Genomic DNA, 18256 nt, shown 5'->3' on the forward strand with positions numbered 1-18256 from the left:
AGGTGGTAAAGAATCTTGATGCCATGCCTCATTTATATTTTATCCGGTGGCTAAGGGGAACACAGCTGAGGTTTTTCAATCATGGAAATAAATGATTAGGGTTGGTTCTAGTCGGGTTGTTCTGGTGTAAAGAAAGAATTAGAAGGGTGTCAGTCCAGAGGCCAAGAACCGGTCTCACCTGCCCTTGCCTGCCAGTCTAGGCAAGAGAGCTGTACAGGCCTGGACTCTGGCAAAGTGATGTTTCAGAGAAAAACAGGAGAGAGAACTGACAGATCAGGTGCCCTGTTGGATTCGAGGGTCAGGGAGAAAGAGCAGGAAGGAGAATTTGGGGGGCGGGGGAGGGGGGAGGAGCACAGGGAGAGGGAGACTCTTAAGCAGGTTCCATGCCCAGCACAGAGCCCAATACAGGTTCCAACGTGGGGCTCAATCCCGCGACCCTGAAATCATGACCGGAGCCGAAATCAAGAGTCCGACACTTAAGGGACTGAGCCACCCCGGCACCCCGGGAAGGAGAATGTTTAAGCAATTCTAGGTAGGGTGTACTTACTGACATGAGGAATTTCTGTTTTCTAATGCAGGTAGAGAGGGTAGACTTCCATTTGCACCAATAAATAAAACAGCCATTCATCTTTCCAACTTGTTAACACCAGCATACTATGAACTCCTTTCCTTGAAAATCACATGGTATCAATTTCATGCCGATGGCAAAGTGCCCTAGTTGACAGACATCCTGCAGTTGCTCAAATCTTTTCTCCTCCACATTCTTTCCTTTCTCCCACAACAGATTCCCTCTACATCGGCCCCCCTAGTACCACAAGACACCAACAGGAGTTCAGACTGGGGGCAAGCATGGAGCCGTTCTGGGCTCTGGTGCAAGTCTGATTTCTATAAAAAGACATTTAGAAAACAAAGAGCAATGTTGCCATTTTGCCTTTAATGGAAAAGTGGCTAGCAGTTACAGTAAAAAAAAAAATCATTTTATTTAAAAAAATCTCTACCAACTTCTAGGCAATCACTGGGTTTTCAGAAATACACATACACTTGAAAACCAATAGTCTGTATAAAAATAAACTTTGAATGTGCAATTAAAAAGGGAGGTCCCCAGTCTTTTTCAGCTGCACAAATGCACAGTAAAAAGGAACCAAGTCGGTGTGAGATGGGTTTACCCCAGTGCAGACGGGGATTTCACTTTGGAAGACAGAGCCTGTTTGAAGCGCCTCTTGAGGTCTTGCATGTTGGGAGAGCGTGGCCGGGGAATGATGGAGGCCCTCCTCCTCTCCCCGCTGAGGCTGTGCAGCTTGCTCACCTCTTTACAGAGATGCTGAAACACATCACAGACGTCCTCATAGTTTTCACTGGTGGAAATTTCAAGGAACAGGCTGCCCAGTTCATTGGCCAGTTGAATGCCATCATGCGTTTGCACCTGACGGGCATGGAGAAGGTCCCCCTTGTTGCCCACGATGATTACAGGGGCCCTAGAGTCAGGGTGGACCTTCCGGATGTGGTGGTAAAGGGGGCGGATGGACTGGTAGCTGTCGTAGTCTGTGATGGAGTAGACCAGCAGAAAGCCCTCTGCCCACTGCACGCACTTGGACAGGGAATCAACTACTTGGGTCAGGTTGTCTTGGACCTGAGAAAGATCAAAACGAGTCTGGATCAAGGAAGCCCTCAGTGGGAGAGGACTCAAAATAACATCAGAGCAACGCTTGCAAAAAAGCATTCAAAAGAGAAATCTTAAATACAGTTTGCAGACGCTACCTAGCTTCTGCAGGAGGAGGCTTTGGATGCAGGAAGAGCAAGCTCCCTGCCTGGGTTATTTTACGGCTGTTGCCAATGCATTATCCTTAAACCCCTGCTTGGCGGGTATTCTGTGGCGAGCCCTGGCTGACTGCAGAATGACTTCAGTGAGAACTTTCAAAGAAGAATGGTGCAATCTTTAGGGAACTGAGAATAAACAAAACTTTGAAAATAAGCCAAGATAAATATCTTTTCCCAAGCCCATAAAAATATTTTTAGCATGTCCTTTTGAGAATGTTACAGAAACAAATTCCTTTTTTCTGTTCTTCCACAAGACGGTTCCTCCCTCCAAGGGAGAGCAATTAATAACTTGTTAATCAAGTTAAATTCCTGACTGCTTGCCAGGGGGCTATCTGGTTGCAATTAACTGACTTGAGGGAAAAGTTACAAACAGAAGCACTCCTGCTGTCCTTGCTAGCCCAGAGGACTGGCTCAGGAATCCCACCACCAACAGTTGGGTTAATGGGTTCATGGCCCCGCTCTGAAAAAAGCGGTGAGCCCCAACCCTGCAAGTTGTGAGTGATGTCTCAGCCAGAGCTGCAAAGAGACTGTTAACTATCTCTCCCCTTTGGAGATGCTGGACTGGAGGAAGCTAACAGTCTAACCATCCACTCACCCTGTCCCCACCAGGAGGGTTTCTAACAGCCCCTCTGCGGACAGCTCTGGCCTTCACGGAAATGCGAAACAGGTGTGTTTACACATCTTGCTCCTGCTGGGGAGCCCCCGGGTGTGTGGGAGGGGGTGAGCTGTTTTGCTTCCCGCTGTCCTTACCTGGATGCCCCCAGGGGTGTCCTGGATCTGCAGGGATAGCTGGTCTCCCTCTATGTAGACCAGCCGTGAATACAATTTGCCTGAAGGATGAAGGAGAGTTTGCTTTAAAATTCCTACACACGTATCAGAAAAAAGAAAATCGGAGCATGCGGCCACAAAAGCAGAGAGCACGAAATTATTCTAACCTGTATTCGGTTCATAATCGCCGATGAATCTCTTGGTCAGGAAGCGCACGATCATTGCTGAACAGGAAAAATAGGAAAATCAATTAAAGGACTAGAACAAAACAGTAAAGCCGGGACGCTCTCGTGGAAAAGGAGAGGGCGCCGGGCCGCAGAACAGCGGGTATTGCCCACGTTGTAAGGCTCTGCAAAGCCAAGGGTGCGGCCGTGGCAGTCTCCCACGGGTTTTGCGGCGGGTGTGACCGCAGGTATCCACCTGCCGCGCCAGCCCCGCTCCTGCTGCAGGGGGCAAGCCAGGCGCGAGCCCAGGAGTAGACGCCCCGAGGAAGCAGCGGGGAAAGTGGGCTGGCGGGGGAGAGCCGTGGCTGGCGCGGAAACTTCCAGGTTCTTCCCGGCGCTCCAGCCCCCTCCCCTCCGCCCAGAGCTCCGGCTCTTCCCCAACGCCCGGTCGTCCCCGCGCAACCCCCTGGGTACTCACCGCTCTTCCCTACCCGGCCGGCGCCCAGCACGGCCAGCTTGATGTCCTTGGGCAGGAGGCAGTCGGAGGAGGACTCGGGGATGGGCGCGAGCAAACAGTGCCCAGACATGGTTGGCGGCCGCATGGAGAGCGCGTCTGTCGAGTGGGTCCAGCCACCGAGAGCTCAAGCCCGCCGATCCCGGCCTCGGGCGCAGCGGAACAATTCGCTAGCAGTGCGCGGGGACCGCAGCTGCCGACAGAGCTTGCAGGGTGGGCGGTTTTTAAAGGGCTGGGCGCGCGCCGTGGGGGCGGGGAGGCCACCTCCGGCCCCGCCCCCTTCCCGCCCCTTCCCAAGGCCGGCGCTGGAGAGTCGAGTGGCCGGGCGCCGGGGGCGGGCGCACTGCCTCACCGCCTGCCGCGCTCCGCCCCGGGCCCCAGAAGGACAGCCACCGTTCCGCGAGCGCGTGGGAGGCCTCTCGTCAGGCTCCACCCCGCAGAGACTAGCCTGGGTCATTAGACCAGTGGGTGAACCCGAGATCAGTTATGAGCTGCGGGAGGGAAGAAAGAGGAAAAAGTGCCATCAGTCGGATGTTTCTGCAACAATGGGAGGGATAAATTCCTGATGGGTCTGTTGCCCTTTTTATTTTCATAAGATGCTGAGGGGTGACATTACTAAGGAAAAAGGAGGAGGGTAAAGCCGTGAATTACTAGCCGTGTAAGGGAACTGCAGTCACTGTGACCTTGCTCCAGGTTTGTGAAGCCTTGGGGCAGTAATTGTTTGCTGCTCAGGCTCCAACCTCAGACCCTCGAGGCTGGCCTTGGTTTAATCCGCTCATTAGTGAACATTCAATACACATTCCATCCTCTGGGAGCTTTGGCTCTTTGGACTAATTCTCTGTCGTTAATACTGTCCTATCCACTTGAGTCATGCATTTGCTTTTATTATTCACGTACTTTTTTTTTTTTTTAAGATTTTATTTATTTATTTACTTGACAGAGAGACACGGCAACAGAGACAACACAAGCAGGGGAGAGGGAGAGGTAGAAGCAGGCTTCCCACTGAACAGGTAGCCTGATAAGGGGCTGCATCCCAGGACCTCACTGGGATCATGATCTGAGCCGAAGGTAGACTCTTAACCAACTGAGCCACCCAGACGCCCCCAAGTATTTACTTCTAAGTGTAAAATGAAGTTTAGGATAAGGATGGGGTAGTGGAAGAAGGGGACACAAAAGAGAAAAATGGCCTGGTCTTGGGTTTGGGGAGCTCACCATAGTATGGCAGAAGGCTTGGGATTTGATCCTTACAGGTTAGAACTTCATGCTTCTGGCCTCCAGTATACCAGCCTCATATGTCGAATTGCCTAATGGAGGGCCCCATCCTTATCGCTTTCTCTCTTGGTTGTATTAGTTAGCTTTTGCTGCAAACTGCTCGAAACTTAATGGCTTAAAACAGCAATCCCCCTTAGTTGCTCACCTCTATAGGTCAGTGGATATGTTATCCTAATCTAGGCCAGACTCAGTTGACCTCGGCTGGGCCCTTTCATGTATCTGCAAAGAGCTGGGAGAGGGGGGATGGCAGCTGGCCAGCTGTCAGCAGTGATGGGGGAGGGGCAGTGGCAGATTCACAAGTCTGAGTCCACCCACCCACCCACACACACTGGCTGGCTAAGGTTTGCTCTCCTGGTGGCTGAGCAGGTTTCAGAGTGAAAAGGCCTCTTGAGCCCTACTCCACGGTGGAAACCATAACCTCTGCTGCAGTCACAATTCCAGCCCAAATTCAAGGAGAGGGGAAGGGATCCACTCTACTCCTCAGCGGAGGGCACTGAAATCACATTTGAAAGGGCTGGGTGGCTCAGTCGGTTACGCATCGAGCTCTTGGTCTCTGCTCAGGGGCTCAGGTCATAATCTCTGGGTTGGGAGATGGAGCCCTGCTTTGGGCTCACCCCTCAGTGGGGAGTCTGCTTCCTCTCCCTCTGTCCTCCCCTCCCCTCCTCCCGGCTCATGCACTACCTATCTCTCTGAAATAAATATTTTAAGAAAAAAGAAAGGGCTAGGTGGGATGCAGAGAGGGATAGAGAATGGAATCCACTTTCAGCAACCAGCTACACTAATGCATGTTTCCCTCCATCTACTCAGAATTCCAAACCAGCAACCTGGGAGCCATCCTTGACTCCAACCACTCTCACTTCAAGTTCCACCATTTCTATTGCCTACACCCCTTGGCATCTCCCCCTTTCCAGCTCCACTGCTCTCTTCACCTCTCAGGTGAATTCTTCAGGACTCCCGCTGTAGACTAGGACTAGATGAGGACTTATTTGCTCCTCTCTTGGAAGCTTTCTTCGATCAGCCATCCCCGTCTCTATCTCCCAGTTGCTCCCTCTTAGGACACTCTTAGCAGCACTGATCTCGACTGTTGCTTTCTGTAAAATTGTTTCGTGAGTGTCTCAGCGGGGGTGGGGAGGGGCGCAGGGGCAGAGACTCTAGCTTGTGTCTTTAGCACCAGCACATAGTGGCACCCTGGACTTAGAAGGTCCTTTGTTCATTGACCAACTTTCTGAATGAATAAATGAATAAATGATGTCTTCACTGTGTGAACTGGAAAAGACAGGAGTCATGTGTGTAACCATCATCCCAATAGCTTGGTTTGGAGAGCAACCTACTCTCGAGAGAGAGTGTTCCAGGAAATGTCCTGAGATGAACTGCTGTATTTCAGTTGCACTGACTTTTGGCAGCTTACAAGGCAATCCCCTTCTGTTCAACTTCAGTTTAACTGGAAAGACTTAAAGCAGGGCACCTCATTCCTTGACGGGGGAGAGAGAACCATAAAAACAGTTACTATTTATAGAACAACCATGAAACTATTAGGCTCCAGGGATCCTTCAGCTCTTCAGTGATAGGGGTCCAAGTCATTGGGTCCCAGATGCTCTTGGCTCTCTTTGAACACAAAATGGCCCGTTTCACCAAACACCAAGTCCTCACCAAAGCAAGGGAGAATGGGACTCTATTCATCTCCATTATGAAATAAAATAATTCTCAGAACCCAGCAGACTTTCTCTTACCTCTGTCTCCAGTACTGAGAAGCTGAGAGTTTATCCAAGTACTAGCAAAGAAGACTGGGATCGTCACTTAGAACAACCCTAACTCCTCCCCAGGAGCTAGCAGACAACTTGCTCCCCCATTAAAAATCAAGAAATAGAAGAACGGATCACTGTTGAGCAGGAATCACCCAACTCTGCCACAAACACCTTTCACTCTCCTGGGATTAAAATGCAGAACTCTCAAGGGAAAAGAGAGCACTTTCTTGGCTGAATCTTGGACTTACTGCTACACCTCATTCCATACCCTACATTCCCTGTCAGGAGTAAGATCATTTTAGTTTAAGGTCATCCAATAAGTAAGATTCCTACGACTGTTCTCTGTCCACTGATAATTACGTTCCATTTTGCATTCACATTCGCACCTTTGCTCAGAGCTCAAAATGTTATTTTATTCTCCTTGGAAAGCTCTTTGCATTTGCAAATAGACAAGATAATCCATGACCTTTTAATAGACAGTATGTTACTGAACAGTTACTGAACATTATAAATAGCATTGCCTAAATTGTTGCTGCTTGAGTTCTATTTCATCTTGGATTTGTGTCCAGAGTTATGTAAAAGTGTACTGCAACCAATGTAACACAGGCATACTGAAGTGGTTTTAAAATGATAATGGAAATGCGTAGGCACAGATATGGATACACAAATCCTGTGGGTGTTTGGAATGAGTATGAAGGGCAGAATTCGGTAATTTGCAAATAACAGCGTTGGGAAGTTATTAACCCTTTACCAGCTAAATAAGCTTGATTGCTAGTCCTGAGGCAAAGCTGCCAAGGGTCCTCCTCCGGTTCAAGAACCCCTCTCCACCATCCATCCCCTCCTAATACCAACTCTTTGTCTGTATCCGAAATCCTTGAACAATGAACTTACTGGAGACTCACAGACTACCTTTAGGTAATTTCACCAGAATAAAAATTGTGCTTTCCTACTAGCTCCCTAGTTTATTTCAACAGTCAAAATTACTGAAAATCTACTCGCTGCAAGGCTCCTCTAAGTGCTGGTACAGAATACAAAGAACAGCTAATTTTCTATTACCAATCATCTACTGAGGGGGATGACAAGGTATAAGACGTTCCTGCCTGCCTTCATAGACATTTCCACAGTGAAATTATTTTTTTTTAAAGATTTTATTTATTTGACAGAGAGAGATCACAAGTAGGCAGAGGCAGGCAGAGAGAGGGGGAAGCAGGCTCCCCGCTGAGCAGAGAGCCTGATGTGGGGCTCAATCCCAGGTCCCTGAGCTGAAGGCAGAGGCTCAACCCACTGAGCCACCCAGGTGCCCCGAAATTCATTATTCTTCATAAATTTGTCAAAAAATTCCATTTCTTTTTTAATCTAAACCTGTAAAGTGGGTTAAGTATCTCCTAAATTGAGGTTCAGACAAGGTTAGTTACTTACCCAAAGTCATTGAGCCATTCTGTAGGAGACACTCCAACCCCTCTGATTTCTCATCTTGACATTTTCCATCGATGCAGAAAGCAGGATGAAAACACTCTGGTCATGTAAAAGGAATGACAAAGCAGGTCGGGGTGCCAACTCCCAATAGAGCTGTCATAGGGAGAATTAAATCTGAATGGGGGAGGGAGGTGGTGGTAATCAGGGAAAGCTACAGGAAGAAATGGCCTGGTCTCTGGGCATGAGTAATATTTGGTAGGTGGAAACAGAAGGTGGGAGGTGGCATGTCAAGTTGGAAGGAACAGCATGAGCAAAATCCTGAAAGTAGAAGTATCAAGTCTGGGGAGCTATGAGTAGTATCAAGCATTAGAAAGGATGGGGTGGATGGTCCAAAAAGTTGGGGACCAGACTGTGGATGGCAATGCATTATATGCTCAGGGATTTATCTAGAGGTTATGTAAAGCCACTGAACTCTTAAGGAGGGTAACCCTGACTGTAATAGGGTCAGTGTTACGAGCATTTAATGAACAGAGTATCATCTTGCTCTCTAGATCTTAGAACTGTTTACTTATTCATCTTCCATAAGCAATTATTTTGAACCTCCTCATTCAGGAGCAAGAAGTTCAATCACATCCTCAACTTGAGCTAGGCCATCACTTCATTTAGAATAGAGTACCTCACCGCATTCTTTTCCCAATCAAATGATTTCCATAAATCCCAATCTTGCAAGGAAGTAGGTATCAAAGCATTTTCTCTATGCTTTTTCCACTTGGGGCTTTATAAGCTAGCCTGTCAGTTAATCCTCACCACACACATTTGCAGTTTGAAAAGAACCACAATACAGAAACCCTGGGCTTATACACTCCTCTGTAAACACTTTCTGCCTCAGCAATGAGCTGCAGATGCTGCCTCACTGCTATTACTCATAACCGAGTAACTTGTCTCACATATTCTGGGAAAGCTTTTGTATGAACAATACCAATTGTTTTCCTTTTAAGTGGGGATGGGATAAACACATGTATTCCAAATCTAATTGTTTTATTTCTCTTGTGCTCAAAAAGCTAAACCTACTTCGTTCTTATCAACTTTTATAAGTTTTAGCAAAATTGTTTTTTTTCTACTTTTTTCCCCTATCATAGTACAGAGAAAAGGTTGACTCTAGTGAGAATACAGTAGATATGAAACTGGTTTTTTTTCTGCCACAACATTTAGAGTGTAAATTTTATTCAGCCCTTGGGATCATGCTCAACTGAACAAAAACAGAAGTTCTCAAAATGTACCTGGCTAGACCAGAAAAGATAGAATCGAAAGTTCAAGGAGCCATGCACCTTCATTTACCGTCATGGCTCTAATTTAAGAATAGGGCAGAAAGGTTAAAATTTAGAACATTTTTCTTCATCCTCACCAAGTGTAGAAAAGGGAATTGCACAGTAAGAGATTCTTTTATAATTCTACAATCTGTAACAATTTCTCATTATTTAAAAGGACCTGCACTTCAAGGCAGGCACGTAATTTCTCAGCACACACACATTACTCAAAGCTAGGGAGTTTGATGCAATTTGTTTCTCCAATAATAAAACCTCTTCAAACTAATCTGTGTATTTCCAGGACATCCAGATGGAGCTGCCCAAGAAGCTGGAAATACAGGTTCAGAAAACATGAGTTCTGAAATTTGAGTCTCAAGTATATTAGAGATGACTAAATACATAGATCAGTGGTTCTCAAACTTGAGCAAGCAGCAGGCACCCAGAGAGGTTCTGAAGTGTGGGGCTCATTCCCAGAATTTGATTTAGTAGGCCCACATTTTTAAGAAGTTCCCCAAAAATGTTGATGTCAGGTGGGAAACCATACTTGACAACCATTGGAGCCTACAGCAAAGCCTGACCTCATGACGCTGAGACCTAAGCCAAAACCAAGTCGGACTGCACTCCAATACTAAAAATGGTTTATGTACGTTCATGGTACCACTATCGCATTCACAGTGCATTAGAAAATCACCACACCATACAAGTTGAAAGAGTTCACTTTATGGTGACCTGCCCTAAGAACTCCCCTAAACTAGTTATATTTAACAGCCCTTTTATCTCAATATTCACTTTCACCAGCCCTCCTGAATTGAGGGACCCAATCCTCTGCCATGTCTTCTGTCACAATTGTCATCTGGTGTCATAGGAATATGGAGTCATAGGTCCTATGTGCATAAAGGACCTCTGGGAATCATTTGGTCCAATCCCTATACACATATAGATAATACCCTCATTTTACATGGGGCAACAGGAAGGTTAATACAAACTGCTGAAAAATGAACAAAGTTTGAGGTTTCCCAATCTTTCCACATCATGTAAGAGACTTAATATTAAATCTCAATTACACATGAACAAAATTGTTTTGAGACCTTTAAAATCCAAATCACTCTAGTTTGGTGAAGTCCATAGGAAAACAAGATTAAGCATACATACAGAAATTAGAAAATGTGTTTGGCGCACCTGGGTGGCTCAACTGGTTAAGCATTTGCCTTTGGCTCAGGTCATGATCCCAGGGTCCTGAGACTGAGCCCATCAGGTTCCTGCTGGCAGGGAGCCAGCTTCTCCTTCTCCTCCCAGCTTGTGCTACCTCTCTCAAATAAATTTTAAAAATCTAAAACAAAAAAGAGAAAAAAAGGCAGTGCTTTCCTCAATTCAAAAAACATTTATGAAGGGGCACCTGGGTGGCTCAGAGGGTTAAGCCTCTGCCTTCGGCTCAGGTCATGATCTCAGGGTCTTGGGATCCAGCCCCGCTTCGGGCTCTCTGCTCAGCAGGGAACCTGCTTCCTCCTCTCTCTCTGCCTGCCTCTCTGCCTACTTGTGATCTGTCAAACAAATAAAATCTTTAAAAAAAAAAAATTATGAAATACTTATTGGGTGCCTGGGTGGCTCAGTGGGTTAATAAGCCTCTGCCTTCAGGTTGGGTCATGATCTCGGGGGTACTGGAATCAAGTCCTGTGTTGGACTCTCTGCTTGGCCGGGAGCCTGTTTCCCCCTCTCTGCCTGCCTCCCTGCCTACTTGTGATCTCTGTCAAATAAATAAAATCTTTAAAAAAATAAATAAATAAAAGAAATACTATGTGCCAGGACCCAGGAGGACATACTAAGAGTTTTTAAACCCCAGATCTAATGTGAAGATCAAGTTTTTAAAAATTATGAACACACCTGTAGTGGGAATAGGCATAAGGGATTTATTCTACCATCCCAAACCATAATTTCTCTTCTCTGATTCCAAGCACTTCCATTCATTCCTCTCCATAAAATTACTTTTATCAGGGAAGGTTCACCTATGACACTCAAGGTGAACAAAGGACTATCAGGAATTTACCAACTTAAAGTATAGGTATTTCAGGGAAAGATACAAGTACAAAGGAACTGGGGAAAGCAAGCAATTCCAAGAAGCAAAATTTTCCCAAGAGCCAGAGCAACATACAGGAAAACCATAACAGGAAATGATAGGGAAAACAATTTAGTAGGAACCAAACAGAGTGCTTTAAACCATCTATTTTTAAATAGTACTCTTCAAAGGCAAGTTCTTTAACCTCACAACACAGCTATTTAAGGCAGGATACAATTCCAAGACTCAACTTTCCCTAAGCTTAAATGCAATGCAACAGATAACCTTTCACGTATTTTTTTAAATTTTTTTCTTTGGGATTTGGAGAGACTATTTTCCAACCACAAATATTTTTAAAGTAATATCTGGCAGTTTTCTAATCAACTGAGTATATTCTTTTCTATGATAAACCACCTCAGATCTTTCAGCAAGAAAAAAGCCACTAAGTTTGAATAAAGACATCACCCAAAGAATTAGGACACAAAGTTTGCTTTAAATATTTTTTCGGGGAAAGGACACTACACTTCTACTCAATTAAGAGAAACAATTTTACAGTCTTGAGGTCCTTTATTTTATTTATCATGCCATGAATTCATAGGGAATGGGTTCCAGCAGTTCGGGCTCCTTTCCGTTGGTTCTCACGAAATGTGCTTCTCTGGGTGGAGCAGGCTATTGGGAAAAAAGAAAAAAAAAAAAAAACCACCAAGGGAACAATTACAACAGGGACGTGATCAGTTTTGAAGTGTTCTCAGAAACAAAAAAATAAAATACTCAATTCATTCGCTTTCATATGAAAAAGAAACTACTACTGAGCAAGTTTTAAAATTCTAAAGATTAATAGCAAAAACCATCTGTCGAGCACTCACCTGACGCTTCAGCTGAACCCAAGTACCTTTCTCTTTGGCTTCCTTCTTTTTCTGATCATTTTCCTTTACACGCTTCAGGAAGCTATCTCGGCTCTTTGAATGTTTAATATGCTCAATGCGGACATTAATTCTCTTGGCAAGAATCTTGCCCCTGGGGAGAATCAACATTACTATAAATACTTCAGCAAAAATTTAACAAAGTCCAATTTTATTTGGCCATTTCATTTATTAAATAAACCATAAACCTTTTACCTACAAATAGGATTACACAGCAAGGTGATGGCTAATTTATAATCATTAATCGTACTAGAAAAAAACTTGGAAGCAAACACCTCCACTTTTTTTTTCCTTTTTAAACATTTATTCACTGGGGTGCCTGGGTGGCTCAGCCATTGAGCATCCCACTCTTGGGTTTTGGCTCAGGTCATCATCCCAGTGTCATGGGACTGAGCCGTTTTCGGGATCTACACTCAGCAGGGTGTCTACTGGAGATTCTCTCTTCTCTCCCTCTGTCCCTCCCCACGCTGCTCACGTTCTCTCTAAAAATAAAAGGTTTATTGGGGGCAGGGGGAGTCTTAAGCAGACTCCATGCTGACTGTGGAGCCTGACTTGGGGCTCCATCCCACAAGCCAAGCCAAAACCAAGAGTTAGATACTTAATGGACTGTGCCACCCATACATCACCAAACATCTCCACTTTAAAGCCTCCTCTTTTTTTTTAAGATTTTATTTATTTATTTGACAGACAGATCACAAGTAGGCCGGGGCGGGGGCAGGCTCCCTGCTGAGCAAAGAGCCGGATGCGGAGCTCATGATCCCAAGGCAGAGGCTTTAACCCACTGAGCCACCCAGGCGCCCCTCAAGCCTCCTTTTGATGAGGTGACAGACCTTGAAATACCATAAGCCAAAACCAAATTACTAACTGAATTTACTACTTACACTTCTTTTTATACTTTGAAAACTAAAACTGCTTAACACCAAGCCCTAATAAAACTTTCCATTAAGTCTAGTTCAATGTGTTTCCTCTGACAGGATACAAGGCAAACACCCAGTTTGCTTGAGTTTTAAAAGGATGTTTCCTTTGCCCCACTTGAATGACCAATAAAGACATAAGTCCAATTGGCAAAGTGAAAAGGGGGTATGAGGGAATACTAATCTGCTAAAAAGAACTCTGACATTACTTACTTAACTTGTTTGTTTACAACAATACCAACAGCATGCTGAGTAACATTGTAGACTCTTCCAGTTTTGCCATGGTAACATTTGTGGGGCATTCCCTTTTGAACAGTGCCCATTCCCTGTTAAGAAAGGAGATGAAAGTTATGCCAGCATTTCCCCTTCCTTTTACATCCTGACTCTTACTATAAAAGTAACTAAGATACTCTAAAATTTTTTTCTTTCAAATGGCAACTCAAGAGCTTTCAGAGCCGGTGAAATGTGTTTTTCACACTGCTTCAAGCAATCAAAAAGACAATCATCATTAAGCTCCAGAGTACCAGGATACATTTAAATACCGGTCACAAAAGAACTTCTACTGTTTATTTAAAAAAATAACAATCTCCATCTCAGTCTCCATCAACAATTACATTTTCCACCAAAGTATTATCCCTTTCTGTTATCAACAAACTCCTCATTTTTTTCACAACCCGGTAACAAACAAGTTAGGAGAAAATTCTTAGATTCTGCAATAGCACTTCAGAGACTCTGGTTTCTGAGTTAAATGAGCCATTCTACACTTAAGAGCTCTTATTCAGACCAAAGATTTTCCCTATTCAGGAGAAAAAAAAAGCCAACAGATGCAACATACATTTGAATTCCAATATTAGATTAAACTTTTCTACCTTCTAATATTATTCTGTAGGTTATTCACCTAATTTTGGAATTTACCTTGATGTCCACAATATCACCTTTCTTGTAGATTCGCATGTATGTGGCCAAAGGAACAACTCCTGCACCCAAAAAAATCAGTATCGTCAGTATCAAGATTGAAGTCTACCTTATTAAAAAAAAATTTATGCTTACTAGCTTTCAACATATTTTATCTGTGATAGTTTTATTTTTAAATCTTGTTTGTAAGAAACTACTATATGAAATTTATGCTTTTTATTTATTACAAAAACATCTTAGGTGCTGGTTAATTACTGCCATCTATTAAGAATGCATTGTATGAATGTATGCCATGTTTGCTCTCATAGGTGGGTAAATTTACTTACCATGTTTTCTAAAAGGCCTAGAGAACATGTACCGGGTACCTCTCCTCTTTCCCTTTGTGTTGGTCATTTTGGCAAATTACTGAAAACAGAAAGTATAAAACAGTCAAATGCAAATGCAAAACTGACATTTGTCTTTTTTTTTTTTTTTAAAGATTTTATTTATTATTTATTTGACAGTAGGCATAGAGGTGGGCAGAGAGAGAGGGGGAAGCACGCTCCCCAAGGAGCAGAGCCCGGTGCGGGGCTTGATCCCAGGACCCTGGGATCATGACCAGAGCAGAAGGCAGAGGCTTTAACCCACTGAGCCACCCAGGCACCCCTCAGCCCTGCATTTTTATACGGTAGATTAAACCCCTTCTCTTACTGACTTTTTTTTTCTTTTTTGGTGACACAACCATCTGTTAACTGTCACGAATCCAAATCACTTCCTATTTATTTCTACTTACTCCATCACTCACTAATAAACATATGTCGAGTTGAAGGGGAAAAACACAGGCTTTATAACTTCTGACCTAATTCTGACTGAGATTCTGTCACTTGCTCCCCTGGGAAATTTATATTTAAACTCTGATCCTCATCTGCAAAATGGGAGTTAATCAACTGCGGTAAAATCTACAAAGCATTCACGAAGTTCTAGCCTATTTGCTTAACCACAGTAAGTTCATTATCATTATCTAAGAATTCACATACAGGCATTTCACACCAAATCTTTCACTGTTTCTCAAAAGTTTGAAACAATAGGTTTTATTGCTTTAGGTCATTCAAGGGCAGAACTACCATTACTGAAAATTACTTCTACCACAAGGCAAATAAATATATGTAAATCAGGCTTAACCGGACTGGACTGTAACATAATTCAGTCTCTTATTAACAGTTCTTTTTTTAAAGATTTATTTGAGGGAGAATGAGAGAGCGCACAAGAAGGGGGAACAGCAGAGGGAGGAGGAGAAGCCCTGAGCCACCAAGGTACCCTTTTATCAACATTTCCTAAAGAAAAGAGACTCCAAAGTACCTTAGTCATTAGCTTGAGAGATATGGAAACACAATGTTTCACCTAACTCACCAAAGCCAAATCACTGATGCAACAAACGCTTCCATTACTTTTTAAAAAGATAACTAAGCATCTATCAAGTGCCAGATATTCTACTCTGACCCTCAAATTCTCTACATTTGTGTCAACTCATACCGAAGTGTCAAGTTCATTAACAAGGAGAGATGCTCTGCAGGCTCAAATCACTAGTAATAATTAACGCAGGACACAGCAATGCTGTAGATTCTGTAACAGGACCCACTGTAAAATGCATCCGGCAGTTTGCTCAACTCTGGTAGCTACCACTTACAAACAAGATTAAGAAATTAAAGAAAAAAAGAAAGGGGAAGGAGGAGGAGAAAAAAAAAAAAGAAAAGGGTGATTAAAGGGTAATTCAAGAACTTTCTAAGATTCCAAATGAAACACCTAGCTATTCCCATGCCACCCCAGCGTTAACAGTATTCGTGGCAACATGAAAGCGCCTGAAAGCACCTTCCGTTTGTCCAAATGGGATCTAGGACCCCAACTTTAAACAGGATTAATTTCACACACTGAAGCCAAATGGTCTACAGCTCTTATCATGAAAAGCATCCTCTCTGTTCGGGGACCACGAGCCCAGGTTTTCAAACCCTAGGCCTCATCGGAGGTTAAAGTCCATGTCTTTACACCCGTAAAATCATTCCTATCACCCCATAAGCCCCTATCCAACAGCATCACAAATTTAGACTTTACAAGACTAGCAAAAACACCATACTGAAGAGTTCGAAAAGCACTGGGCCATGCGGCTGCACAAAGCCTGTCCGAAGACCCAGAATACTGAGGCTGAAGCCATGGGGACACAGGAAAAACAAATTCTTTCTCAGACTAACCCGAATTGCCTCACCCCCAGTGACTCGGCTTCGCTTTTCTCGGGTCTCTCCCTTCTTAGGGTCGCGGCCTTGCCGTCCGGTCCTCAGCCGCCGGCCGACGCCCGGCCCAGGCCACTCCTGTTCTGGACGAACATAGCTCCAGAACCTAGGTCAGTGGGCCCCGGACAGAGTAGACCGTCTCTCTAGGACCTAAATGCATGACCGCACCGGCCTCAGGATCAGTACTCGAGTCTGTGGGACACGCGGCACCAGGAGCCACGCTTAGGTCCTACCTGGAAGATGGCGGTTCCGGCCGAAAGGAAGGAGGCGGGGCCGCAGCTCCCGCCTTACAAGGGCCTCCGGGCTGCCCGGACCACTGCCTGAAATAAATGCCAGGAGAAAGCAACTCTTCCGGGAAAGGGGATCTTCTCAGAGAACAAGGGGAGGCTGGCAAAATATTTTTCTTTCTTGTGAAAAAAAGGCTATAAACCAACTCAAGCTGACACTTGGGTCTTTCCGGACAGCCCGGAAAGGGGCCTTCAAGGGCGTCTATCACGACGTCCACGTCCCAAGCGTGCTGACGTTCGCCTTTGCGTCGAGCCTTCGCCGGAAGCGCGCTTGTGTCGGCGTCTCCGGGCGCCGGAGAGAGGTTGGTGTGACGGTGCTTAATCGTTTCGTGGGGCTTTTAACTGCTCTGTTTGTGTGCAGAAATGATTACGTGGGCACAAAAGAGAAATTGTAATTAGGCAAACATATTATCCGCTTTCTGTGTCTTTCAAAAGCTTTTTCCCTATGAGCCAAGATATACCACGCTCTTGCTAGTGTGTGCGTAAATGTTACATCGTTTTGAAAGCAGTTTGGCAAACAAAGTAAAACTGCAAATTTTTAAATACTGTACCCTAGTATTCTGCTTCTAAGTGTATATCTGGTAGAAACTTTGACAGGGAAATCAGGATGTGCGTAACACCACTGTCAGTAAAAGCAGAAAATTAGCAACATCCACCGAAGAGAATACAGTAATGAGATGTTCATATGATGGGATATGTCAGTAAATCAAAACTAGACCCAGAAATTTGAGACAAAAAGAGGAAGGCGTAGAACGTACATAGTATGACAATCTATATACATAGAATCTTAATACATGTGAAACAGTACCATATGTTGTTTAGGTGTGTGTGCATACGTAGTGGAAGTAGTCAAGAAATAAAAGATAAAAATCGAATTTAGAAATCTATTTCACGTCCACTAGAGAAGGAACTATAAGAGAGGTTTTTACTATCTTGACCGTTAGTAAGCTGAGTATTGGGAAATACAGGTAGCCCTTGTTTTATTCACTTTTTTGATATGTATTTCTTTTAAAGATTTTATCTATTTATTTGTCAGAAACAGCACAAACGGGGGAGCGGCAGGCAGGAGGAGAAGCAGGCTACCTGCTGAGCAAGGAGGCTGATGTGGGATTCGATCCCAGGGCCCTAGGATCATGACCTCAGCCAAAGGCCGACACCTAACTGACCGAGCCACCAAGGCATTCCGATTTGTATTTTTAGAAGCGTGTTTTTAGAGTAGTGTTAAGATTTATTTTTAAAAATTTTTGAGAAAATAGTAACAGAATTTCTCTATACCTGGTACCCAGTTTCCCCTATTAACATTTTACATTAGTATGGGACATTTGTTACTGTTAGTGGACCAATTTTGTACATTATTAATAACTAAAATCCATTGTTTATTCAGATTTCCTTCATTTATTCAGACATCCTAATATTCTTTTTCTATTAGAATTCCATCCAGAATACCACATTATATGTAACTATCATGTCTTCTGATGCTGTGACGCTTCCTCAGACTTGCCTTGTTTTTGATAAGCTTGACAGTTTGAGGAGTACTGGTCAGGTATTTCACAGCATGCCCCAATACTGGAATTCGTCTGATGCTTTTCTCATTGTATTATTTTTATGACGTATTTTCTAAAAGTCAGCTAAGCAACAAAAATCTTAATCTGTTTGAACTTAAATAATATTACTCCACTGATGTTTCACGTTTATTTGACTTACTCTCCTGATGCATTTGGATTTGTAATTTCTAAAAACTGCATAGGCTCCAGAATTTTGATTTTTATATATCCTGTGACTGTAGTCTTTAGCCTTGAGCTCACTTTCTCAAGAACTTGAGAAATTAGGAGCCAGTCTTCATCAATTCCTTTTAGTACATTGACTCCTCCTCCTTAACTGTAACTAATAATTCCC

At 44.0% G+C, this 18256-nt stretch overlaps 2 protein-coding genes across 5 annotated transcripts; both read right to left on the minus strand.

The window, feature by feature from the left end:
• Positions 1–941: 941 nt before the first annotated feature.
• On the minus strand, positions 942–3447 carry LOC111159916 (RAS like family 11 member A). The gene is made up of 4 exons (XM_022522596.1): positions 3229–3447; positions 2754–2810; positions 2569–2648; positions 942–1630 (listed from the first exon to the last, which is right to left on the minus strand). The coding sequence occupies exons 1-4, from the start codon at positions 3350–3352 to the stop codon at positions 1163–1165; spliced, it is 729 nt and encodes a 242-aa protein (XP_022378304.1). The 5' UTR covers positions 3353–3447; the 3' UTR covers positions 942–1162.
• Positions 3448–11530: 8083 nt separating this feature from the next.
• On the minus strand, positions 11531–16531 carry LOC111159891 (ribosomal protein L21). Of its 4 annotated transcripts, none has more exons than XM_022522560.1 (6): positions 16307–16531; positions 14136–14214; positions 13810–13871; positions 13108–13220; positions 11924–12074; positions 11531–11726 (listed from the first exon to the last, which is right to left on the minus strand). In XM_022522560.1, the coding sequence occupies exons 2-6, from the start codon at positions 14200–14202 to the stop codon at positions 11637–11639; spliced, it is 483 nt and encodes a 160-aa protein (XP_022378268.1). In that variant the 5' UTR covers positions 14203–14214; positions 16307–16531; the 3' UTR covers positions 11531–11636. The 4 variants fall into 4 exon arrangements, with proteins under 4 accessions (XP_022378268.1, XP_022378271.1, XP_022378270.1 ...); XM_022522563.1 differs by having other exon boundaries at positions 16224–16324; XM_022522562.1 differs by lacking the exon at positions 16307–16531 and adding an exon at positions 16049–16277.
• Positions 16532–18256: the final 1725 nt, after the last annotated feature.

This window comes from Enhydra lutris, unplaced genomic scaffold (genome assembly GCF_002288905.1).
Source record: "Enhydra lutris kenyoni isolate GAN:26980312 unplaced genomic scaffold, ASM228890v2 scaffoldscaffold71, whole genome shotgun sequence".
Taxonomy (NCBI): Eukaryota; Metazoa; Chordata; class Mammalia; order Carnivora; family Mustelidae; genus Enhydra; species Enhydra lutris.